We start from the raw sequence: 27,521 nt of genomic DNA on the forward strand, positions 1-27,521 counted from the left end.
AGCTCCAATTAGCCCCCTGGCCTGGGAACCTCTATATGCAGTGGGTGTGGCCCTTAAAGAAAAGAAAAGAAAAGGCATTTGAATTTAACAATCAAATGCACAGAACTTTAGTGCTAATTTAAATGAGTGTAGAGGAATAGATTAGTCAAATTTCTCAATGCAACGGTATTAGCCAATAAATTGAAAATAAGCATTATTGTACAGTTACTTGAATCATCCACTACACATCCCTTGAAGGAGAAAGAGTGAGGATAGAAGGTAAGAGCCTGGGCATTGAGTTCAAGCAGCACTAATTCCATTGTCAGCTCTTCCCCTGAGCACTGTGAGTCTTTGGGAAAGTCACTTAACCACTCTGGGCTTGATTTCCTGATGTGTAAGATGAGGTTAATAACAGTATCCACCTAAGCATAGAGTTATTGGAAGTAGTAAGTGAAATGATGTAAATGAAAAGGACTTAGCATAGTCCCTAGCACATAGGAAGTTTTCAATCTATTGGTAATTGGGATATCACTCGATTAGTAACTGGAAAACTGCTATGACTCCATAAACAATGTACTACGAAATTACTTTAAGTTTAAAACATTTTTTTTCCTGTTGTATCATCTGTTGGACTAGTCATATTTTGAGAATAGAGGTTGCTGCTATCATCTTCTTTCATTCACTAAGAATATCCAAGTTTAGAAATAAGAACATTGGGGAGGATGGGCAGGGGAAGACTCTGATATATGTACTAAAGGGAGAATAGATTAAACATGTAAGGAAATCCACGTTTAGAAGACTATGTTGTATTTAGTTCTGCGAATATTTCCTAATAATAAATGTCATGAACAATGGTCAAGCCAGAGATTTTTTTTTTAATTATCGGTACCCTAGAAAGCAAGAGGTTAGCACCAAGTTCCTCTCTGATAGGAAAACCAATATTTAAGAATAGAAATCCAGGAGTTCCCATCATGGCTCAGTGGTTAGCAAATCACACTAGGAACCACAAGGTTGTGGGTTCAATCCCTGGCCTTGATCAGTGGGTTAAGGATCCAGCATTGCCATGAACTGTGTGTAGGTCACAGATGCGGCTCGGATCCCCTGCTGCTGTGGCTTTGGTATAGGCCAGCAGGCCAGCAGCAATAGCGCCAATTAGACCCCTAGCCTGGGAACCTCCATATGCTGGGGGAGCAGCCCTAGAAAAGGCAAAAAGACAAACAAACAAACAAACAAAAAAAAAAAAGGACGGAAATCCAAAGGATATTTTCTCTTAGGTCTAACTATAACCATGATGCTGTAGGTCAAAAAACTATATATCTCATTCTGATTAGGGCTAAAAAGATATAGAAGGCAGTGGTATCAGACTTCAAGAGAAATGAAAGTTCACCAAAACTCAGGGGGATTAATTGCTTATTATACAGTCATCAGAAATAAAGACAGAGCCAGAGAAACCAGCAAAGCTCATGACTCAAAGATCTGGTTTCATAGCAGAATTTGGACCTAGAACATATAATTAATGATGCTTTGTGGAAATTTTTAACTTTGCATATTAGATAAACATTTTGAATATTCATTTTGTAGAATTTAAAAAACCTCAGCTGAGGGAGTTCCCGTCGTGGCGCAGTGGTTAACGAATCCGACTAGGAACCATGAGGTTGCGGGTTCGGTCCCTGCCCTTGCTCGGTGGGTTAACGATCCGGCGTTGCCGTGAGCTGTGGTGTAGGTTGCAGACGCGGCTCGGATCCTGCGTTGCTGTGGCTCTGGCGTAGGCCGGTGGCTACAGCTCTGATTCGACCCCTAGCCTAGGAACCTCCATATGCCGCGGGAGCGGCCCAAGAAATAGCAACAACAACAACAAAAGACAAAAGACAAAAATAAATAAATAAATAAATAAATAAATAAATAAATAAATAAATAAAAAAAATAAAAAACCTCAGCTGAAATTGGAGTTGATAGAGCCTGTAGGCAGAGCGCTCATGCACCGCCATGTATCATCAATTACTCCAAAGAGGAAGAGACTTATGCCTATATCTGGACAGAAAGGTGTTGCCTATTTTGCTGTCCAGCAGGAAAAAGAAAACTTCATTCAGCCCACCAACAGTCCAGCCAAAGACTGTAGCAGCTCAGTTTGCAGTTTCTTCCAATGGTCTCTTCAGTTACTGCAACCACTCCCTAACTCCTCCATTTTTCCTATAAAGGTAAGTTTGCCTTCCATGTTCTCCAAATGGTCTATGGTCCACCATAGTTCACATATCCCAGACTGTAATTCCTTTGGCTATTTCTGAAAGTAAACTCACTTTTGCTGGAAAAATAACTGGCTATTCTATTATTAACATTGACAACTCAAAGCATAACCATAACCTCTGTAACAAAATAAGCCTAGAGAGGAAGACTAGAGTACATTCACCATTTTAGGTGAAGTTTCCTACAAGATCATGAGTCTCTCTTGTGGGAAATCTCTAATTGGGAATATTATCATTTATATAAATAGGACTGTTGGACTAACAGCTGATATTGGGTAGCATGTACCTGATGTGATCTGAGATCCTGTATATAAAATGCAGGAATCTTTTAAGTGATAACTGGAAAACTTTAAACCAATCTTTTTTCTAAAGACTTATTTCCTCTTGAGCCCGTATAAGTCCTTTTAGTGAAGTAACTTACCCTATTATCATTTCACGCCTCACCAGTAATTAACACAATTGGTCATTTTCATCTAGACATTATTTAGAAATAAACCCAAACTAAAATTCTGAAAAATTAATAACTTGAGTTGTATCAAGTTGTTCTTTTCAAATGTTGGAGTGGCTGAATTAAAACTTATATTTAAAAAAATTATATTATCAATCACAAAGGAAAAATAATTAAAATAAATTCATTAACAATCCATCTACAGATCCGCCTCTTCCTAGGATATATAAGAACAAGATTTTCTTTGGTTTTCAAATATTTTTATTGAATTAGGCCTAACCACATGCAAAATATATAGCCATGTTTATTTTCAAATCATAGAAACACCACCAAGCAACTTAAAATTTGATACAGATTTTCTTCTGACATTCACTGAAATACCTGTTTTCAATCAGAACAGTTTTTTAAAAAAGGAAATAAGAATAATATCACACACATCAAAAAATCTCATTTCTGTAGGCAATACTGGTATTAATTCAATCAAGTGAGATAAACAGAAAAAGCTTATAAAAATTGTTTCTAAGTGATGATTACTATTTTTAAAATGTTTTCCTCAAGTTGTATCTTATCACACTTCTGTTTACACTTAATCCAAGGTGTAAGATTGGATGATTTGCCTCTGTTGGATATTGAAGCCTGGGTAAAATAAAGAGTTTTCATTTGATGCCATAAAACTTCAGCATAGAAGGCCATCACAATAACTCAGGAAGGTAAATAAAACAGAGCACTCCAAACAGAACATTTTTTTTTTTTTTTCTTCTCTCACTTCATAAAACCAAACTGGGCTAAAACCACACGGCTATAAAACATCAACCAACCCTGGATCTGCTTGCTCTGCAAAAATTTTTTAATAAGCAAAATCTTATGATTATCAGGTAACTTAAAAGAGACCATGAGAATCCTCATACATTGCTGCAATTTGGCTAAAGGTGAAGCTGTGTCCCTTTCCATGGATATTTTTGCAAAAGACAGCCTTCTCCTTGCTTTTCATTTCAGTAATTTCTCTATTCCCTAGCCACTGCCCCTGCCCACCCCCACACACATACTCTACCCCAAGTACATTGAAAAAGGCTTTTCTTTAGAAAAACAAGCCAAGAGGTAGCTAGCAAAGAATTTTCCCCACTGGGATCCCTGTAAGGACCCTTATATTTAGTTCATAAGAATTAAATACCAATAATATTCAAGCCCTACTCTATACAGATCTTGGTAGCATTTTTCCTTTCTTCTTTTTTTTTTTTTTTTTTTTTTGGCCACCCCACAGCATATGAAGTTCCCAGACCAGGGATCAGATCTGAGCCACAGTTGCAACCTAAGCCACAGCTGCAGCAAAGCCAGACCCTTAACCCACTGTGCCAGGTTGGGAATCAAACCTGTGTCCCAGGGTTCCCAAGTTGCCACAGATTCTATTGCACCACAGTGGGAACTCCTAGGTATTTCTTTAAATAACTAGTTTTCCATCATTGTCTCAGAAGTAATTTTTTAAAAGCTTTCTAAACTCTTTACATAAAAATTAATAATTTCTGTATCTGATTTTTATAAATATCTCTAACTGTTAATTGAGGTAAAATCTAAGGAAGACTCGTAGGAGAGATTAATTCCTATATCTGTTTCTTTCCCCCTCTTTGCGTTCCTGGTTGGTGGGGAATTAACTAAATTGCTACTAAATTGACCAAAACAAACTGGAGAGCAGAGAGTTGAAAAAAGTGGCACCTGCCATGGGTTAGAAAGGAATGCCCACAACTGGTTGCATCCCTTCCCCATTCCCAAATAGAGCAATGTGCTGCCATCATAACATCCTGCTAGGTCTAATCTTCCTAAAATAAACTGAACCCAAAAGGCACAGGGAAATCCCATATGCTTATTAACTGACAAATGAACTTCCTTCCTATTTTAGGAGGTGAAGTCCGTAGGCACAGGCCTTTTCAGGTTGGTTCATGGCCATATTCCCAGCCCCAAGTATAGACGTAATTATGATGTTTCAGAACCATCGTTTTTAATTCTGTAAATTCAAACTACAGAAAGTAATGCCAACTTTTGAGTTCCAAAGATTATACACCATAAGACATTTGATGAGAAGATGGACAGGAGGATGTACAATCTCCACAAAATCAAGGATCTACCCCTTTCCCCTGATCTGTGGCCACCAGGTATAAACATCACCAGCCCTTTGCAGAGTACACATTGGTTACAGTACATATTCAGAAAACAAATCTCATACTTAAGGTTGTATTTCATTCTCTGTAATGATGCTTTTATCTGAGTATTTAAAGATATATCATCTTGGCATTTCTGGTGGGCCTCAGCAGGTTAGGAACCCAACACAGTGTCCGCCAGGATGCAGGTTCCATCCCTGGCCTTATTCCGTGAGTTAAGGATCCAGCGTTGCCAGCAAGCTGTGGCTTAGACACGGTGTAGACACGGCTCAGATCCTGTGTTGCTGTGGCTGTTGCAGCTCTGATTCAACCCCTAGCCCAGGAACTTCCATATGCCACAGGTAGTATAGTAAAAAGAAAAAAAAGAAAAAAAAAAAAGATATGTTGTGTCAAAAGTAAAGTCAATGAGGGGTCTGCTTTCTTCACTGAAGTCTTGCTCTTTCCCACACTTCTGACCCACCTTAGCCTGTTTTATTTTTTGATAGCACTTCTCACTTTCTGACATTCCACATATCTTGTTTATTATGATGATGGTTTCTTTCCTTGCCTCTCTCAATCCCCGAGGAGAATATAAATGTCACAGGTGTATTGTTCAAGACAGTTCTTTGTTTTGTCCACTAATGTTTCCCATATGCTTAGCTAAAAAACATGCCTGGCATAGGGTCGATGCTCAATAAATATTTGTTTAATGAGTAAATGTGGTTTTTTTCATTAAAGATGCCATGCTAACATCAATAACTGGAAATAAAAAAACATAAATGGAATTAAAGTATACCCAACTTTGGTTTGTTTTTAATAGTCACACCAGGGGATGTTTTATGGGAAATATCACCAACTTTTTGGTAATAGTAGCTGTAAATTCAGGCTAATACTTTTAGAATGATTGTTGTTTTGTTTGCACCTACAGCATGTGGAAGTTCCTGGGCCAGGGATTGAACCCATGTCACAGCAGTGATGACCCTGAGTCCTTAACCAGTAGGCACTAGGGAACTCCAAATAGTTTTACACAGGTTTTCTGAAAAGCATTTTATCCTAGGGATTTATCTGTATCCAGTTAGTCTTTCATCTAAGGTACCCTTTGTTGCAACTGAGAATGCTTTTGTAATCAGGTAATGACAGAAGAGTCACTGTTTAGGGAGATTAAATTATAATGATATTTATTGTTTACTAAACAAGAAAGAGTAGAATTCCAGAGTTCAATAATGTTATTAAAGACCCAATTTCTTTCCAACTTTCTACTTCCCCATTCTCAATTTTTTGTTTTGGGGGGCTTTGTTTGTTTGGTTGGTTTGGTTTGGTTTTGTGGTTGTAAGATGACTACCATAGCATAAGGTAGATCCAAAAGAGAAAAGAGGAAGATGCCATACCACTGACTTCTCCAGTAACTTTCCTTTTTATCAGGAAAGCAAAAAGAATTCCAGAAGACACAGTAGAAATGCATTGGCTGGAACTAGGTCACATGGCCAAACGCAGAGATTAAAAAGCCAAGAAAAGCAAAGATCTGGCAAAAAACAGCATTGCCTGACAATGGTTCTCTACCCTAGTAAGAGATTTTTTTTTAATGCTTTATGCCTAGGCCCCACCACAAACTCATTAAATCAGAATCATGGAGAGGGGAACAGGAGTCTTTATTTTTAAAAGCAGTGTAAGTGATTGTCATGTGCATGCAGAAATGAGTATGACAGCCTGGACCATTCTAGAGTCATTGCTAGAATCAGCCACATTGTGATCAGGAATGAAAACTGGCTTTTGTTCGAAAGGGACGAAGTAAAGAGGATGGGTTAGGAAAGCAAAAAGTGTCAGCCACATCCATTAACTTAATGTTATTACCACAATTCTACTTGAAAAGACTTACTCTACTGTTCACTCTTGCTTTCATTGAGAAGACATTTATTAAGTTCCCTCTAAACGGAAGGCACAAGGGACAAAATATAAATAAATTCTTCACTTGGAGATGAATGAGGAAGATAAACGCGTAAGAGAAAAATAAAATCAATCCAATCCAATGTTCCCAGAGCTGGCAAGAGGGAGAAATGGGGAGTTGTTCAGTTTTACAAGATGAAAAATTCTAGAGATCTGTTGCTCAACAACATAAATATAATTACTACTGAACTGTACACTTAAAAATGGTTAAGGAGTTCCCATTGTGGTGCAACAGAATCAGTGGCATCTATGCAGTGCCAAGACACAAGTTCAATCCCCAGCCCAGCACAGTGGGTTAAAGGACCTGGTGTTGTGACAGCTGCAGAGTAGGTCACAACTGCAGCTTGGATCCTCCACATGCCGTAGGGCCACCAAAAAATTTTTTAATTTAATCTTAGGTTAAGATGCCTAAATTTTATTTATTGTGGTTTTTAATCACAATTTTAAAAACAAAAACAGGTTGTTACCTGCTAGCTCAGTGAGTTAAGGATCTGGTGTTGTCGCTTCTGTGGCTCGGGTTGCTGCTGGGCCATGAGTTTGATCTCTGGTCCAAGAGTGCCATGGATTCAGCAAAAAAATTAAAAAATAGCTTTTTAATAAAAATAAAAAACAAAGACTAAATGAAACAATCCTAATAGAGGGATAAGGCTAAAGAGCTTGTGGGAGAACAAAGGATTTTTTTTCACTTATCAAAATCTTCGGAAGTGAATAATTGCCCAACTATTCTTTTCAGTAACCATCTCTCTACTCGTCAACTTCACCCTGTATAACCTGATCTTGGGACACTTACCTTGTTTAGAATGTGATCAAAAAATAGTAAACTGCAAAGGCTAGACTTTGGACCATCTAGAAGACACCTTAATGGGAAAGGCATCAGTAGGTTAGAAAGCCAGAACATCAGACTATGCCACTTGAAGTCTCAAAGGGCTTTAAAGAGCTGAGTCCATGTGTTTTTCTCATTCCTTTTTATAAACAGACCAGTATCCCCCTAACGATCCCATTCATACATTTGAAGATACTTAAGGCCTTTCTTAAGCTTCCTTCATTTCAGCAAACAAAACCACTTCAACTCCTTATAACCTTCCATGTAAGATTTTCCTCTATTATTTTTTCCAAAACTTCTCTTCATATCCGTGTCAAAAATAAAGTTATTCTAACAAATGCCAGAAATGCTACATTAAATAAGTGTTAATGAATTCGCAGTTTGTTTATGGTTACCAAAGGGGAAATTGAGAGGAGGGATAAATTAGGCAGTTGGGATTAACATATACACACTACCATATATAAAATAGATAAGTAATAAGAACCTACTGTATAGCATAGGGAAAGCTACTCAATACTGAGTAATAATCTACATGGGAAAAGAATCTGAAAAGGAATGGATATATGTATAACTGGTTCCTTTGCTGTACCTCTGAAACTAACACAACATCGTAAGTCTGCCATACTCCAGTAAAATTAAAAAAAGAAAGAAAGAAGTGGAAACAAGTGACACTATGGCATGTGTCAATGTCACTTTCTCAATATTGATACAATAGAGATTACGAGCAAAACTTAAGGACACCTAGACCTCATTAGGAGAATTTAGAATATAATTGAATAGATGCTAAATGTACTACATGTGTGTGGGGAAGTCCACTGGTTGTTGTTGGAAACATAAAATTGTCATATTAACAATGAAAAAAATAAATAAATACACAGTTTGTGGTCAGTTTGGGGGTCCACTTTTAGGATTTAGGCTTATCACAGCTACATTTGGATTAAACTTGTGTCTAGCCAGTTGTTCCCCATTTTTTCCTTGCATTTGCCCCCATCAGATTTATCTTACTACTGAGTTTTTTTCTCAAGTTTTTGAACATCTCTGTCAGTGTCTGGGTAGAGAGACAACTATAATTTGAAGAAAAGCCAAGAATTTCCAAATCAAGTTATCACATAACACTGTTTTCAACAAGGTATGTATATAAATGTTTTTAATTCTGTCTATACCCATTTTAAAATAGCAAATGCCATTACTTATACACCTAGGCCATACATTTAAAACATATGGGTGTCAAGTTTATCTGGAATTGTTTGGCTTAACAATGGTTTTCGATATTCATTGTAGCTCTCTCTGTCTTCCAACTCCCCTCACTGGTACTCAGTATCCCAGGAAATCCATCTCTCCCAAACTGTGGCTGCTATTCTGAGCCCACAAAGAGTCTCAGGGTTCATAACAGCATTTCTACCCTCCCGCAACACACACACCCTCACACTCATACAACTTTAAGAACCTTTTTAAAAAAAAAAAATCCAAGCTCACAGTTAAGAAGAATGCTTCCAATTTAAAGAGTGTGTGTACCACAGAAGTCCAAAAATTCTGGAAAATCTGCATTACAATCTACATCCAATGTAAACAGCTAATACAAACATCCACTAAAAACCACATGTGATATCCAGATAACAAATCTGAGCAAGTCAGATTAACATGATTAATCCATGTGCTAGTGCAAAGCTAGCACTATTTTAAATTAAAAAAAAAAAACTAGAAGAAAATGATCATTCAAAAATACAAAATTGAGGGAGTGTCTGTCATGGCTCAGTGGTAATGGATCCGAATATTATCCATGAGTACCATGAGCTGTGGTGTAGGTTACGAACACAGCTCAGATCTGGCATTGCTGTGGCTGTGGTGTAGGCTGGCAGCAGTAGCTCCAATTTGACCCCTAGCCTGGGAACTTCCATATGCCATGGGTGCGGCCCTAAAAATATATGTATATATATTTATATTATATATAATATATAATATATAAATATTTATATATATATATAATAAATATATATATATAAATATTTATATATATATATATAATTGAGACTGTTGGGCCCAACTTTTGATTATAATCCCCATTAGTTAATCTGCCCTGGGTCACCCCAAGACTGCAATGTCTGCACCTGTCAATAATAAGAAATAAGCACTTAAGTATTAGACATTTGGTTTATGTAAAATCTATTGTTGCAGGTGAGGGATAAATTCAGACACTCTGGCTTTCTTTATGGGCTCTGCTCTGAGTTCTTGCTCCTGCTGACTTTACTCAATTAAGAGATTTCCACAATCCATGTTAAGGGCGCCACCCCTTTTCCACATCAAAACACCCTGATAACTTTGAATCCTAAAATACCTGAGGCAAAAAGCTGTTTTTGTCTATTTGTTTTACAGAAAGTTTGGGCCACTGGAGAGGGTTTAACACAGCACTAGAAACAAATTTAAGTTGAGTATTGAACATCCTTCTTTTTTTTTTTTTTTTTGTCTTTTTGCCATTTCTTGGGCCGCTCCCACGGCATATGGAGGTTCCCAGGCTAGGGGTCTAATCGGAGCTGTAGCCACTGGCCTACGCCAGAACCACTGCGCCACGACGGGAACTCCTGAACATCCTTCTTAAAAGTCCTTCAGCTTCCCACCATAGGCGATCTCTCACGGGCTGCTTCTCCCCACTGGCCTCGGCTTCCCCACTGCTATTCCACAATCCCCTTCTCTTATCTGATCTTTCCCCCTCACCATAGTGGCCACCTCCCTTTGACTTCTTAAGCAGAACAGTTTAATTTATCCCTATATTTCTCTGGTCAATGACATGAAGCCTCACTGAACTCCATCAAGGTATCTTCTTAAACAGACTGTTATGTACCTAGGATAAATGCTGAAGCCAGCTTTTAAGAGTACTTTTCCCAACCTGGCTACATGTAGCTTTTGAAGTTTGTGAGGCAGAAGATCTGTGTCATCCAAGTTGATCAGAGGGACATGGCAATAAAGCAACATATGTGTAGTGATTAAAGATACAAATATTATTGTCTGTACAGAATCTAGAAGCTCCTCCAAGTAATTTCTGGCATTACATCCTATTCTGAAGGTATTTTGTGAAAGAAACAAATGATTGCCTAAGTTGATGCTACAGATTGCATGTTTTATATTGTATCTATATTGTTTTTTCTGTTAAGCCAAGTAATTAACACCATTATTAAAAATTATAGCATTAAATGTAAATAGAATATTCTTAATTATTAAATTTTAAAGTTTTTTAAAGAAAATTATTGGAAGGCATGCCCAATAATATGTGCATATATATACCAGAAAGAACTTTCCAAAGTGCTAAAAAATGTGTTTTTCCAAACAGCATAAAAATGGCCATGGGCAGCAAAGAATTATCACACTTCAACAAAAAGAAAAATAGAAAGACACAAATACATAGTAAAGTTTGCTTGTTCTACAGTCCACTTTCAACTGTTCATACCAACAAGGGGAAAAAAATTGACTGAATTAAGCCTACATTTTAATAAAGTCTCCAGATTCTATTCTGCCAAATACCATCCACATTAAAACAGGATGAGTCTATTTTTGGAGGAAATAAAATCTGTCCCTTGGTTGTTTTTGTTATTTGCAGATCACATCTGCTTGAGTTTTAAGGTGAATTTTTAAATTACCACTGATAAAGCAGGCAAAAATAAAAGCCCATCTACTAAAAAGCAGGAAGACTTACAGGAAAATGAAAGGAGGAAATATCAAAATATGGGCATCCTAGCTAGTTTTAGACAATTCTGAAGCTTTCTTTGGACTATGAAAGATAGGAAATAGCAAATCTCTGAAGGAAAATAATTCATAGTAAACATACCCATAAATGCAATACAAGAAAAGGAATATTAAACCAGCAATCAGAGTGAGGTGAACTTAACTGCCAATAGAAAATGCATTTTATTTGGATAACACAGTTTATTCAAATAAATTGAAGACAATTATAGATTCAGTCATTCATTCAGTCAGCAAATATACAGAAGAAATAATTTCCATATTCTCTTCAAACTGGGGCATTATAAGGGTCTATCAGATATAAATACGGGTTTATGGGCTCAAAAAAACATTTAAACAAATAAAATCACATCAAATACCCTAGTGTTTTGGAATATCCATTAAACACTCGGCACGCTTTTCTGAAAAAGCACTGGATGCTCTAGGTTTATTTATATATCAAAATAATAATTTCATGCACTGCTTAACTAAAGGAAGGTAATGCCTATAAAAGAATTGTCTCTCTAGATCAAATCATCTTTGGTTGCATCTTTTGAATTCTGATGCTACGTTTAAACTGCAGTGATATAAACTTTAATGAATAAATAATGTTTTAAAGGCAGTATTTACATATACAATGCAACAATTTTCTGCTAAATTTCTTTTTTTGACTGTACATTCAAAAAAGCACCATTCAAAATGATTACTGTGTGCATGCAAGTGGTTCAGATGATCAGTATGTGACCAGTAGCTTTTTCCCAAATTGCTTTTGCAGTTGCAGACATACAAAATAGGTTGATTCTTTCACAACCTGCACTGACTTGGTTGGAATGTGTGTGTCCAATAGACTTCTGCATCTGTATCTGACATTTTACCACAATGCCGAAATTCAAATCAATTCTTAAAAAATTTTTAAAATCCTACTCCTTGTAAGTTATTGTGCTGGGCTGTGCAAACAGGAGTTCATCATACCTCCACGGTGCTTAGCAGCTCCCTATCTATCTTGAGAAGGTGAGCTCCCAAAGGCAGAGAATATCCCAACTTGGCAAAGATGCTCAAAAGGAGCTAAGGAGTCACAAATGCTCATTCAACTTCAGAACAAGTTCATCTGTTCAACCTTATTTTTTAAGTGCCTACAATAGGCCAGGCCCAGTTGATTTCCTTTCCTTCCTATATATCACATTGTATTGTCATTCTTTATATGTCTCTTGGCAATTCAGTGCCATCACATTAACTCCCATTAACCGGAAAGATTCTCAAAGGCTGGGACCTTGTCCTATCAACTGACACATTGCCAGGGACTCAATGAATGTTTATGAATGAATAAATAAATGATAAAGGGAGAAAATGTTATGTAGAAAAGGCAGAAAGAAGAGCATCATGGAAGAAGTGCCATTCTGGCTTAACCTTAAAGAAAAGAAATGGAAGAGAAGAGGGTTCTAGACAAAAGGAACAGTACAAGCAAAGGCCTGGGACAGGGGGAAAGAGTGAGCATTTTGGAGAAGTTAGCAGTTGCACTGGCTGGTGTAAAGTAATGGTTCCTTTCTGGAGAGAGGGGCCCTGGCTCGCCACCAACCCCACTCACCTGTACCAGACTATAGGAGAAAGGGGATGGCAAGCCCAACATATTGAAAAGACTCCCCAAGTCAGTCTGAGGCATGTTCCTGGTTAATAAACATTATTTTTAAAGTGTGTGTGGAGGACAGAGAGGATGAAGGAGGAAGGAAGAAGTAACAGGCAAAGTTGTGAAGAAGTTTGTCTTTGGGTCCTCCTGTGCCCTTAATTCCTTTCACTGGCATCAGTAATCTACCCTCACCCTGGTGTCTCACTCACAAAGACCCCTCCTGATATGGTGGTTATAGCAATCCTTCCTAGCTGAGGGGGACTTCCTAGCTGAGGGGGTCTCCCACTTAGTCACAATTCCATCCAATTTAGCAACCACTGACTGCGAGCCACCACACACAAGCCAGTGTGCTCACTGTGGATGCCCAGATGAATGCTGTCATCCTGTTTTAAAGGATCTCATAATCTAAAGCATTTGCATTAATATCTAAGTACATACATCAAATGCTTTTAAGAACTAAAGGAATTGCCAACAGCACCAAAATAGAGAGAGATCTTGAAGCAGAAAATCTTGCCCTAAATTTCTAAAATACCCCAATTAAAAGTGTATCTGTCCTCTAAAATTGCTCCTGCCAACTTTAAACTTCTTATATGTTGAATGTGCAACATTCAAATACCAAAACTCAACTGGATACTTATACAACTATAGGGATCTGCAGTTCTTTTTATTTTTTGAATTAAAAAAAATTTTTTTTTGTCTTTTTGTCTTTTTAGGGCCGCACCCCTGGCATATGGAGGTTCCTAGGCTAGAGGTCTAATCAGAGCTGTAGCCACCGGCCTACACCACAGCCACAGCAACATCAGATCCTCAACCCACTGAGCGAGGCCAGAGATCGAACCTGCAACTTCATGGTTCCTAGTCGGGTTCGTTTTCCGCTGAGCCATGATGAGAACTCCTGCAGTTCTTTTTCAGTAGAGACCTTTTTTTTTCTTCTAAAACAGAGAGACTGTTTTTTGTTGTTGTTGTTTTGTTTTGTTTTGTTTTTGTTTTGTATCCTCTGCAATTGGAAGTTCCAGGCTATGGTTCAAACTGGAGCTGCAGCTGCCAGCCTATGCCACAGCAACAGCAATGCTGGATCTGAGCCCCATTTGCAACCTATTCCATAGCCTGTGACAATGCCAGATACTTAACCCAATGAATGAGGCCAGAGATGGAACCCATATCCTCATGGACACTAGTGCGGTTCTTAACCCACTGAGCCACAGTGGGGTCTCTGAGACTTTTTTTTAATGAGAAGCAGAAATGATGGATGAAAGGGTATTTGCATAATAGGAGGAGAATTCCAGGCAAATGTTCTCTCAGAAAACCAGTCATTTTCTCCTTAAGGAGGCAACACTCCACCTATTTCATCTCAAGCGTGGTGTGAAAAGCATAGTTGGGAGGCCAGTGCTACAGCAGGGTCCAAAGGTGAGTAAATGCACTTGACTCCCCACTGGAACAAAAGTAGCCCCTCACCTTGCTGACCCAAGGCTCCTAGGGGGACCAAGACAACAGAAGAAGGGAAAAGTGAGGAGAGGTAAGAGGAATATTGGCTCTAGAGGACTGCAATCTCAACTCAGCCTTAGTTCTGTCCAGGAATTGGTGGCCAGCCCAAGGCTGGAGAAGTTATTTCTGAATCTGTCTTGAGCAGCACTGCCTTAATCTGCTCCTACCCACCTCTCTACCTTTACCTCTCATGACCTCATCTAATTTATGGTCTAATAATACCTAACTGCTATTATAGCCTTTCTGTCACACACACACACACACACACACACACACACACACACGCTCACATTTGCACCTGCTGCTCCATCTACCTAAAACACTACACCACTACTACACCGCCACCCCTACCATCCCCAGTAAGTCATTTCACTCACTTGCCAGAGAGATATACATTTGATAGTGTCTATATATCTGATTCATAAAACTACAGAGTTAATTCAATGCTGTTCATTTTATAATATTTATAAGAATTCTGTTCTCCCCAAGTAACATATTCATTGTCAATTTAAAATTCAGAGTTTTAAAAAATCCCTTTAAATACTGTAAAGAGAGTTAATCAAATTAGGTGGCCCAGACTGAATGTACATTCATTACCCTGATGGTTAATTTAGTGCATGAAATGTGACCTGTGAACATAAACACATTTTGTTGGAGAGCAGGAATTTCTGCTCTTTTGCCTGAGGATTCCCAGTTTGGGTGTAATGCTTGGTGAGGACAGAGCAGGGCTTCAAATGTGAGAAGAGTAGGGGAAATGGTGAAGGAGTAGAATGGAGGGAGTTGGGAAGAAGGAAATAAAGCTCAGTATATTAGATATAAAGATGGCTAGGCTCCAGTGTCAGCTGTGCCACTAACTCATGGTCCCTTGCCTTCTCTAGGTATCAATTTCCTCAATCTGAAAAACAAGACAGATGAATGAGATGATATTATACACCCTTTAAAAAAAATCTTTCATGACTATATATTTTTAAATATCAGAGATATAATGTGTTTTAAAGCTATGCTAATGCATAGCATGCTTGATTTCTATTGCTTGTTTTTATTATTATTATAGTCAAAGGGTAGAAATGAGAGCACATGTTATGATGCCATATTATTCAAGTTCTGACTTCTGATGAACTGTCTTCTCTGAGGTACAAGAAAAGGGCCTATTACTCAGGTATCTTGATTTTGTTATACTCCTTTTAAGTGTAGCAGTTACAGATGTTAATTTGAAAACATTTTTTAACAGGTTATTCTTTTCATTTGCCAGCACTTAATCAGTTGGAATAGGATTTCTTATTCATACATCTTGCTCTTAGCACGAATCATCTTATCTCCTACTCACTACAGGAAGGGAATTAGGGTGAAACCTATTGGATATTTTAAGTAATGCATCAGTCTTTGCGGTATTCCATATTCTATGTTGCTTCCCTACTGACATCATTCATTTTCTTAACACTGTGAGGCCCTGAGCATCTGCGGCAAAGTTATGTCATGATACCATTTGCCAAGTACCTAACAATCAATGGCAGGCTTTATTCATTCTAAAGTGAATTCAGCCACCCTCTGTGAATACATCCTTTTTATATAACACAATTATATAGCTCAATCATTTCCCTTTCACCTCTGATTCTAAATCATTCCAGATGCCTAATCAAGGAAGTTTCACGCAGTTAACCAAGGAGATCCAAAGACGCCCCTCCCAGCCAATCTGACCCTCCCGGGACCTTTCCCGGGTCTTTTTAGACGACATCTGACCTTCCGGCCCCTGCCGGCACTTCCGGGGCCTCGGGGACGCGCCGCGCGCTCCCGAGGCCACGTGACCTCCCCCCTCTTCCAAAGCCATGGCGGCAGTGACCGGAGATCTCCACTTCGGGCCCGCAGCGGGCACCCGCTTCTTCTGCACCGCGAGCCGCGGCCTGGAGCCCTTCCTGCTGCGGGAGGTGCGGACGCGGCTGAGGGCCACGCAGGTGAGTCGGCATCGACGCGTGCCCGGGCAGGAAGCAAGGCACCTCCCCGCCGGGTCCGTCTCAGATCCCGGAAAATGACGCGAAGAACCGCGCGCTCGGCTTCCGAACCCACCGAGGCGACGTCCCAGCCCTCGGAGTTCTACTGGCGTATAAATATCCAATGTGCTGTAGTATATAGTGTGTAGCGTACTTTAAGCAAATATATTGGGTAAAATTAAGCTTTACTTTGTAATAATGTTTAATATATTAAACACTGCTACTTATAATAAAGGTAGGAACAGTAATTTTTAAGATACAATTCAACATACTAGAGGTGTCCCTAATGCCAGCTGGACAGAGGCCCTGTCTGATTAGTTGACCTTTATCAACCCATCTAGAAAAGATAACATTAACTCAAGTCCTGATAAGCCACCCAATTTTTACTTTTTAGTGGGTCATGATGATAGAGGGTAGTGGGCTTCAGCTAGGAAGATAGTCACGTTCTTAGTTATTTCATTTAATGGGATGATTGCATAAGAGTTTATTTGGGGGGTTTTTTGTTTTGTTTTTTGAAGATTCTCTGCTCCTCGTAGATTGGATACCTTTTTAAGAATTAAAATATATTTTTTAATTCTCCTAAAATGAACCAAAAAAGCTCACACACCACCTCAACTCCACTTAGCACTTTAAAATTAATTCCGAAATTAAATGGCATCCGTAGAATAAGGAAAAATTTGGTATCTCCTTATGTTACTGTACATTACGATTTTGCCTGAGCTTAAGCTTTTCATCTTTGTGTTACACTTGAATCCCTGAACTTTAAAAGAAAGGCAAAATGCTAACTGCTTAGACATGTTAGCGGATAATAACGCTGTTTTTACTTTAATAAAGGCTGTTATTTTATCTTCTGAAGTGTTAGACATAAAATCAGCTGGCTTTAGACACTTTGTTATGGTTTAATTCCAAATGGAAAAAGCATATTGTATATATAAATAAATTTTCAAGTAATAAATTCTAGGATGAAATACTCTAAAATGCCACAGTTCTCCCCAAGTGTTGTAATTGAATATGCATCAGTTAAAAGCAATAAAGTGAAGAAAAACGGTATCAGTAGCTTCAGCAGTGTTTGAAATTATAAATACCAAAATTCATTTCTCTCTACTACTTCAAGATATGATACTTTATCTTCACAAAGGATTAACCTTTAAAGTGTGTTCTTATATATGATTTTCACAGTGGCTTTCTACAATTTGTAAACTACTTTTGATTACATGCTCATCACTTGTAAAAGGAATGTAGGCCTAATGATAATTTTTTTAATAAAGAGAATAATGATGCTTTTGATTTTGAGAGTGTATTTGGCAGTTTAATGCCCCAACCCATATTCTAATGATTGGGCACCCCAAATAAAGGACCTTTTGGGTCCTCTTAATTAACTTGATTTTTCAGTTGTTTGTTTTCTACCCTCCATAAAGATATTTTTAGAGGAAGTTCATTTTATAAACTTTCCTTTGATATTCGAGTGAGAAAAGATCTTTGTACAAATAGCTAATGTAATGTCTAGCTCACTGACTACTTATCACTGGTCTACATGTTCGCATCAGTTTATAAGACTTGAACCTTAAAACCATACATTTCCAGTGAAATATTTCGGTTCCCCCACAATCTTAAGACAAGGTATTTCATGTATGTTAACTTGTTTTGTGATAGCTTGACATCAGCTCTATTTTTAGGTCAAGTAATATAAAATCTAAACTTTTAAAAATTTACTCTTTAGAAGTGTTCCCAAGTTCTAAACATCTTGAGGTAGTTTTGACTTTAGTCAAAGACCCACGGGGGCCCCTCCTTCCAGGCAATTCTGCCCTTCCCACCCGGGTCTCCTTCGGCAACCAGCTGCCTGCCAGCCCCTGCCCGCCACTTGCGGGGACGCGCCGCGCGCGCCCAAGGCCACGTGACCCTGAAAGCCATGGCGGTAGCGACGGGAGATCCCCGCTTCGGGCCTGCAGTGGGCGCCCGCTTCTTCTGCACCGCGAGCCGCGGCCTAGAACCCTTCCTGCTGCAGGAGGTGCGGGCGCGGCTGAGGGCCACGCAGGTGAGTCGGCGTCGCCGCGTGCCAGGCAAGAAGTCGGGTGGCCCTGTCCCCGCCCTTGGCCGTGGCCCCTCCCGCCAGGGGCGGTCGCAGACCCCGGAAGGTGACGGGAAAACCCGCGCTTTCGCAGTTCTGCTGGCATGTCCTTTAATTACTGTTGGAAAGAACCGCCAGTCATTTTTCCTAAACATATGTTATCAGCCGAAGTTTTTTTTTAAAAGGCCGGGTTTGAGTTCCTTGGTGGCCTGGCGGTTAAGGACCCGGCCTTGTCCCGGCTATGGTGCGGGTTCCATCAATGGCCTGGAAACTTCCTCCTGCCGTGGGCGGGGCCAAAACATGGGAGGGGTGGTTGACGCAAGTTATTTCCTACACTGTTTAAAAGAAAACGTTCGATAGTGCCTGTAATTAGAATTAGACCTGTCAAGAGACTCGCTTCTCCATCCTTTAAATGCAAATATAATCTTAAGGTTCAGCCACTTTTGTCAGTTTCTTATTTATTTCATAGGATTGTTGGGGGGAGCAAATGAAACAGGATATGTAAAGTACACCTTAAACAGGCAGTAAAGAGTAGCCAGAAAAATAATTTAATTCTTGGAGCCGTGAGAGACCAACTTCTGGGGAAGTCAACACTTGCAGGTATTTATATGCTGTTAATTTCAAAGAGATGAAAGTTGTAAATTTAGGTTCTAGGACATGCTGAGACGGTTTCTCGAAAACAGAGGAAAAAAATAGAAAAAGTCTCCAGTAACTAGATGGAGTATATATGACGGTGTGAATGATATGTTTTGGGGAAGTGAAAGTTTATTCAAACATATTGACCACTCCACTCCCAGGACCCCTGCAGTGTTAAAAGCCCACAAAGGAGTTTCTGTGATGAGAGGGTGGGGAGAGGAGGATAGAATCAAGAATGGCATCAGTCTTATTAGACTACCTGCCACTTGTGGTTTTGGTCAGAGAATTTCAGGGAGTGTTAAATATAGTTAATCTAAAATAGCAATGCTATAACAATTACTGGTATGGATTAAGCAATTAACGTGTATGGAGTTTTCATAACAACCGTATGTTGTGAGGTAGGCTCCACATTTAACAAAAATGGAAACTGAAGCATGGGTAAATTCAGTAAGTTATTCAAGTCATGGAACCAGAAAATGGCATAGCTAGTGTTCAAACCCAACTGTCTGTGAAATCAGGCACAAATGTGTTATCATGTCGAGCCCAGGCAAACTGACACCTGGGATCAGTTCCTTGACCATTGTGTGGCATGACATCACGCTACACTGGTTATTTTTTAAATGTTAGAGTTCTTGGTATGAAAAATAGAAGGCTTGACCCAATTTGATTATGCTGCATTATTAGAAGAAAGAAAGATGTTCTCTGCTTTTTCTCAGTCTTTGCCAGTTGCATCTCCATGGTATAGTTTCATATGTTCCTCTATCCTCTGTATTTCCTGTGTGTTGGAGTCCTGTAGGTTTAATCTAGTGCTTTGGTCATATTTAGGTGTGACTTTTTTCCTCCTAGTGTTGGGGTAAGCCTCTTTAGAGGTTCCTGGATATTTTTAAATATTTAATTTGCAGCATATAAATATCCTATATACTATAGTGTATAGAGTACTTAAATATAGTGGGTAAAATTGAGTTTTATTTTGTAATAATGTTTAATTATTAAACACTGTTATTTGTTATAACAATAAAGGTAAGAACAGTAATTTTTAAGATAAAATTCAATATAGTAGAGGTGTCCCTAATGCCACCTAGCCAGAGGGCCCTGTCAGTTGATTACTTGGCCTTTATAAACCCACCTAGCAAAGACTATTAACCCAAGTCCTGAATGAGCCGGCCAGTTTTTACTTTTTTAGTGCAGTCATGATGATAGAGGGTAGTGGGATACAGCTAAGCAGATTGTCAAGTTATTTCATAGTTATTTCTTTTAAAGCAATGATTGCACAAGGGTGAAGGTTTTTGGTTTTGTTTTTTGAAGATTTTCTCTAATGATGGAATGACCCACATAAAGTACCTTTTTAGTTCCTCTTAATAAACTTGATTCTCAGTCAAGTTTTTTGTTTTCTAAACCCCCCTCATAAAGATATTTTTAGAGGAAGTTCATTTTATAAACTGTTTCTTTTTTGATATTCAAGTAAGTGAGAAAAGATACGATCTGTGTACAGTCAACTTAATGTCTACATCACTGACTGCTTATCACACGTCTACATGTTCACATCACTTTATCTGTTTGTAAGTATGAATCTTAAAGCCATACATTTCTGGTAAAATTTTTTTTTTCAGTTCCCCAGAATCTTCATAAGACAAGGTATTTCACGTCTGTTAACTTTTGTGATGGCTTAATATTGGCTATATTTTTAGGTCAAAGTAATGTAAAATCTAAACTTTTAAAAATTTACTTTTTAAAAATATGTTTCCAAGTACTGGACATTTTGAGGTATATATTTAGGGTTTTGTTTTGTTTTGTTTGCTCTTTAGGGCCACACCTGCAGCACATGGATGTTCCCAAGCTAGGGGTCAAATCAGAGCTGCAGCTGCCAGTCTACACCACAGCCACAGCAATGCCAGATCCAGGCCGCGTCTGCCACCTACACCACAGCTCAAGGCAACGCTGGATCCTTAACCCCCTGAGCGAGGCCAGGGATCGAACCCTGCATCCTCATGGACACTAGTCGGATTCATTTCCGCTGAGCCACGACAGGAACTCCTGGTATATATTTAGTCTTGACTTTTGTGGAGACATGTCACCTTTATAATGAGAAAGAAGTAAACTGTAGAAATCAGAAGTACTTGTTTTGGTTACCTCATTATCCCCTTAAATATTGATTCCTAAACCTTCTTCTCATTCCCTACTTCTCCATCTTTCTTGGTCAGCTGTATTGCTGGTACTTAAGCTGTTTTGGGTGTTATTTTTGTCTATTTGTTTTTCCAGCTCTATTGGAATATAATTGTTTCATATAACATTATGTAAGTTTAAGGTGATTTAATAGATTTATGTATTGCCAAATGATGAGCATTGTAGCATTAACAAAAATCTCCATCCTTTCATTTAATTACCATTACTTTTTTGTGGTGAGAACATTTAAGACCTACTGTTTTAGCAGCTTTCAACTATATAATACAGTATTATTAGCTTTAAGCACCATGCTGTAGTTCAGAGCCCCAGAACTTGTTAATCTTACAACTGGAAGTCTTGGGGTTTTAATTTTTATCAACCTAAGGCTTCCCCAGCAAAGATTCTTCTTCATCACACTAGAGTGGTAATTCAGAAATTACCATCCCCAAAGCTTAATTTTAGATCAGGTCAGATCAGAAATACAACACTGGAGTTCAAGATCCCATTGAATGGGAGCTGCCTACACACATGGCCTAACGCAAATTCTCTGGCTGCCTTGGTTCTAGAAGATGACTTAGAATGTTAGTCATCCCATGGCCACTGCTACAAGGAGCATGCTAGGACCATGCACATCCATCCTGAACTGAAGGGTTTGGGTTTACCGGAAAGCCTTAGGTTTGAGCACCATTTGCCCTACCTCATTTGACTAAGCCTTTCTTCCCTGGCTTTTATTACATAGCCATCCTATTTCCAAAGCTTCTTTCTGTTCAATGCATACTTCTTGCTTCTAACCATTTTCCCTTTCCAACAGCCAAGTGGCTCATCATTTCTTCCTCAATAATCTACTTCTCCCTCCAGCATCGCATTCAACACTCAGTCCTTTACACCTCAAAGTAATTTTTTGGCCATGCCCACAGCATGTGGAAGTTCCTGGACCAGGGATCAAACAGGTACCATGGCAGCAGCCTGAGCTGCTGAAGTGACAGTGCTAGATCCTTAACCCATTGTGCCACAAGGGAACTCCATCAAAGTGATTTTTTTTTTTTGCCAGCTATAGTGCTGTGGTAGTTTTCATCAAAAGTCTGTAATGGTTGACCATTACCATCTGTGGTACTCCAGTTATTTCTTTTTTAATTTTTAAAATTTTATGGCCACACATGTGGCACATGGAAGTTCCCAGACCTATGCTGGAGCTGTGGCAACACCAGATCCTTTAACCTGCTGCTCCGGCTACTGCTGCTGCTGCTGCTGCTGCACCACCAAGTTAGGGATGGAAACCACGCCTCCCTCCGCAGTGACCAGAGCTACTGCAGCCAGATTGCACCACGGTGGGAACTCTGCACTCCAGATTTCATGACCATTCATCAAGCTGGCCTGGGCTACACCATCCACCACCTGACGCTGTCAGTCAGCATAACATAGCAAGTGTTGCTGTGCTGACTTACAGTTTACTTCAGCCCGGTTGTCACTCCCGCCTCTGTGTTCTTAGCTTTTGTTCTTTGTCCCAGATTTTATAGGATTTCCCCCCACCCTAGACTTTTACTAACAACGGCTTACATAGTTAATGCTAATACCTCCAACTTATCAGTGTATTTATGAATTTTTTAGTTTTATTCTGGGTTTAAGACAAGTTATTGTCTTATAAATCATACATTTTAATGTGTATGTCAGTGTATGCCTATTGCATTTTTATTCATCTTTAGGATATATACTGAGTGCTTCCTTGTGTATCACAAGGTAGGTGTTCAGTGAATGCCTGCTGATAATGCTACCCTTGGGCTAGACATCTAATTTCTCCTATCCATTATACCTTTCCCTTGCCCACTTTTAAACAGTGTGTGAGATTTGGTAATGTGATTACTGAGTATTTTGTTTTCTATTTTTCTAGTAGTACGTGTGTGCTTATATATAGAAAAGGTAACGTAAAATGGAAAGGTTATCCTGCTCACTGACTGTGTGATTTCATACAAATTATTTAAACTAAACCTCCAGTTTCTTAAACTGTAAAACAGAGATTATAAAATCTACCTTAGAGAGTTGTTATAAGGATGAGAGATAAAATACACTGGGTGCATTTTTGTGAGTGTCTGGCAAATAGTAGATACTTTAGAAATGGTCATTTTTATTACTGTTGGTCTAGATGCTATGTTTTAATTCACTAAGCGGGGAGGGAAATGATTCTTACTCTGACACTGGACTACATTAATACCTATTTTTCCTATCTCTAGGTTGAATATATTTCAGGAAAAGTTTTTTTCACCACCTGTTGTGACTTGAGTATGCTGAAAAGATTAAAATCTGCTGAAAGATTATTTTTGCTGATTAAAAAGCAGTTTCCATTTAATGTTTCTTCTGTAAGTAAAGGTATGGTGTATACATATTGCTTTTACCCACATGATGGATTGTACTCCAGAGTTCTCTGCTTGGTAATTAATATGTAGCCATTTCCCATTTTTAAAATTCGTTCATACCTGTGGGATCGTTAATTAGGTATTTTCTGTATTTCCTGAATATTATCACCCAATTGTGTCTCTTCTCTTTGCAATCTGCTGCCTTTGTTCTCAGATTTTGGTGTCCTAAGTCTCATTTCTTCTTTGAGAATTATGATCAGACACCTCTAGAAATATGAATGGTCCGTGCATTAATTTAGATTTAAAAGCATGTCATAACCCAAAGTGCATTGATTTAATAAATTGATCAGAGTTCCTGACATGGCTCAGTGAAAACAAATCTGACTAGCATCCGTGGGGACACAGGTTCCATCTCTGGCCTCACTCAGTGGGTTAAGGTTCTAGCATTGCTGTGAGCTGTGGTGTAGGTCACATACACATTGCTGTGGTTGTGGTGTAGGCTGGCAGCTGCAGCTCCAATTCAACCCCTAGCCTGGGAACCTCCATATGTCTAAGGTACAGCCCTAAAAAGATCAAAAAAAAAAAAAGACAAGTAAATTGATCAAAACTGTCACGTTGAAAATTTTAACTGCTGAGTGATATAATTAGAAAAATACTGCATAGTAAAATGTCCTGTTTGGGGAACTTTAAATGTTTTAAATAAACTTTTGCCCAGTTCTAAAGCATTAGAGTTAAAGAGAGCTTAAGATATTTCCTATCCACTCCCTAATTTTATAAAGATGCTGCTGAAATAAAGATCTTCTCAGCCACAAAAAAGGAACAAAATAATGCCATTTGCAACATGGATGCAACTAGAAATTCTCATACTAAGTGAAGTAAAGACATTTAATCTTTACTTTTTCAGAGAGAGAAAGACGAATACCATATAATATCACTTTTATGTGGAATCTAAAATATGGCACAGGAGTTCCCATCGTGGCTCAGTGGTTAACGAATCCGACTAGGAACCATGAGGTTGTGGGTTCAATCCCTGGCCTTGCTCAGTGGGTTGAGGATCTGGCATTGCCGTGAGCTGTGGTGTGGATTGCAGATGTGGCTCGGATCCCACATTGCTGTGTCTCTGGCATAGGCCAGCGGCTACAGCTCCGATTAGACCCCTAGTGTGGGAACCTCCATATGCCACAGGTGCAGCCCTAAAAGGACAAAAAACAAAAAAAAATTTAATTAAATATGGCACGGATGAACCTATTTACAGAACAGAAACAGACTCACAGACATGGGGAGAACATGGTTGCCAGAGGGGAGAGAGAGGGAGTGGGATGGACTGGGAGTTTGGGGTTAGTGGATGCAAACTGTTGTATGTGGAGTGAATAGGCAATGAGCTCCTGCTGTATAGCACAAGGAACTATATCCATTCACTTTTCATAGAACATGATGAATGATTAGATGAGAAAAAGAATATATATATATATATCTGAATCACTTTGCTGTACAGCAGAAATTGACACAATTCTGTAAATCAACTATAATAAAAAAATTTTTAAAAAGATCTTGATAAAACCCAACAGAAAAATAATAAGGTACAGCTGGATTAAACATTGCCTTAAACCTCATTTTGATTGCCACTTGTGCACAAGAGATCATGTCGTCATACAGTCCATAATAAACCATGTCAAGAAAGATAGAAATAGCAAAAAATCGAGATAGGGCAAGAAAATTGTTTAAAAGTAAATCCTAAGGTATTAATTATACTGTGCGGTCAACATTATTTCATCCCAATATTGCACACACTTTCATCTTTAAAGAACTACAGTAATTACTCTTGGGGCATCTTGATGGCCCTCATTCATCAAAAAAAAAATTTCATTTTATCAAGCATGGTTGGCAGTCCCTAGGGTATGAGTGGTTTGTGCATCTGAGTGTTACTTTACAGAAACTTATTTGATGATCGGTACTGATACTGTACGGTCTAAAATTGTCCCAAGATTCATTTGCTCTTTTTTTTGAGCCCTGTGTTTTGAAATTTATTATTTTTTTCAACTTAATTTTTATAGGCAAGATTAGCATTATTTCAAAGATCAGCACACTCTAAGTCTATGTGTATATTGAAGAGATTCATATATTACCACAGGACAAACGTTCTTGCTAATGTATATGATAACTGGAGTTCCCACTGTGGTGCAATGGGATTGGTGACGTCTTGGGAGTGCTTGGGAGTCCCTGGCCTGGCACAGTGGGTTAATGGCTCCAGCGTTGCTGCAGATGCTGCTTAGGTCGTGACTGTGGCTCAGATTTGATCTCTGGCCCGGGAACTCCATATGCCACAGGGGGACTAAAAAAATAGAAAAAGTATATGATAACTTTGTAGGAATTTTAAAACTGTTTTGAGGTTAAGTATGGGATATAAGAATGAACTTTATTCTGTACAATATTCCGTTAATTACATAAATTCCAGATGAAAGAGAAGTCACTATTTACATAGCAGTTTAATAAAACTTATTTTAAAGAAATAAAGGTAATGGAATTTGGGGGTGATGAATAGCTTCAATATAGGACAAACCGAGATTTTATTTCTTTAGGACAAATATTTAATGAAATGGAAAAACTTATAAACGATGATCCTGAAAATTGGTTGAATACTCTTTCAATCTGGAAAAATCTTCTTGAATTTGATGCAAAAGAGGAAGAACTTTCTCAAAAAGATGCTAACTCACTAAAAAGAAAAGTGGGAGAAGATGATAATACCATTGCTAAGAAACTAAAAACAGAACAAGTGCAGGAGATACACGAGAATAAGGAATGCCAGCGAGAAAAACAAACAGAAGAAACACTGGAGCAAGGAAACTGTATCACTCAAAGAGAAGAACTTCAAGAAGAAGAACTTCAGAATGATGCAGTGGAAGCGGTCGATACTCCTACTAAAGGGAAGCACTTGACTTTCAGAGTTTCTTGTCGCTGCAGTGGAGCCATTGCAAAGACCTTCACGACACAGGTACACTTACCTCCCAGAGTAGGTTCCCATTTTCTAAAAGAATTACTTCCTTCTTAGGTCTAAATTGAGATGAAAACCTTTCATAGAATTTATAAACAGGCCTTGAGACAAATACCTAGACCTAATCTCATATAATTAAATCTCTTACACATGAGTAGACCTTAATGCCATAGGATGCACTGATGGTGGAAGATGTAAAATGCAACCTAATTACCTTGAAGAGAAAATGCTATAGTGTAACATTTTAATGTCATAACCTTAAATTACCATCAGGTAGCCTGACCTGATTTTTCTGCAGGCTCTGTTAGTTTTTGCCCAATTTAAACTTAAATTTTTCACTTTTAATATTTTTATCTTTTCTGTAACTTGCTGTTTTTCCAGGAGATAGGAAGAGTAATTGGAATTGCTCTTAAGAAACAGTTTGGATGGAAAGTAGATTTGAGGAATCCAAATTTAGAGGTACTAAATGTTCATTTTATTTTATATGCTTATAATCTAATTCTTTGAAGACAATGCCAACTATTATTTTTTAAATTGGAATATGGTTTACGTAAAATATGTTTCAGGTGAACTACATAGTGATGCAACATTTATATACTTTACAAAATGATCGCCTTGATAAGTCTAATAACCATCTGTTCCTGTACAGAGTTATTACGGTATTATTGCAATGTCAGCTATTGTTACTGTGCTTTTCAATTTTGCTTTAGAGTTTTGAAAATCATGTCTATATGGATCCAGCAGTCTGTTTTCTCTTTAGCAGTGCAACATTGCAGATAATTTCCTAGTAGTTTTTACTCTGAAAATGTTTCATAATAATAGGACGTTTGGAATGGAATTGTGCAGTAACAGTGGAACTAAAAACCCTTTTTACAAGGTTGCAGAGATGCTCTCTGTAATCACTATAATACATAACAAGTCTCTAATAAAT

The 27,521-nt window shown here is 38.4% G+C and overlaps 1 protein-coding gene across 4 annotated transcripts in view; it reads left to right on the forward strand.

Moving 5' to 3' along the window:
* The first annotated feature begins 16,184 nt into the window (after positions 1-16,184).
* Positions 16,185-27,521, forward strand: part of THUMPD2 (THUMP domain containing 2) — a 40,554-nt gene continuing 29,217 nt past the window's right edge. Inside the window, exons 1-5 of one of the 4 annotated variants that reach the window (XM_047782220.1) lie at positions 16,185-16,344; positions 18,176-18,415; positions 23,476-23,611; positions 26,178-26,590; positions 26,972-27,049. In XM_047782220.1, coding sequence (XP_047638176.1) covers positions 16,219-16,344; positions 18,176-18,415; positions 23,476-23,611; positions 26,178-26,590; positions 26,972-27,049 — 993 coding nt within the window. In that variant the 5' untranslated portion in view covers positions 16,185-16,218. Of the gene's footprint in view, positions 16,345-18,175; positions 18,416-23,475; positions 23,612-26,177; positions 26,591-26,971; positions 27,050-27,521 lie in introns of those variants that run through there. The other 3 variants (XM_047782221.1, XM_047782222.1, XM_047782223.1) reach the window with 3 other exon arrangements.

The sequence above is a fragment of the Phacochoerus africanus genome, chromosome 5, assembly GCF_016906955.1.
Source record: "Phacochoerus africanus isolate WHEZ1 chromosome 5, ROS_Pafr_v1, whole genome shotgun sequence".
Classification (NCBI taxonomy): domain Eukaryota; kingdom Metazoa; phylum Chordata; class Mammalia; order Artiodactyla; family Suidae; genus Phacochoerus; species Phacochoerus africanus.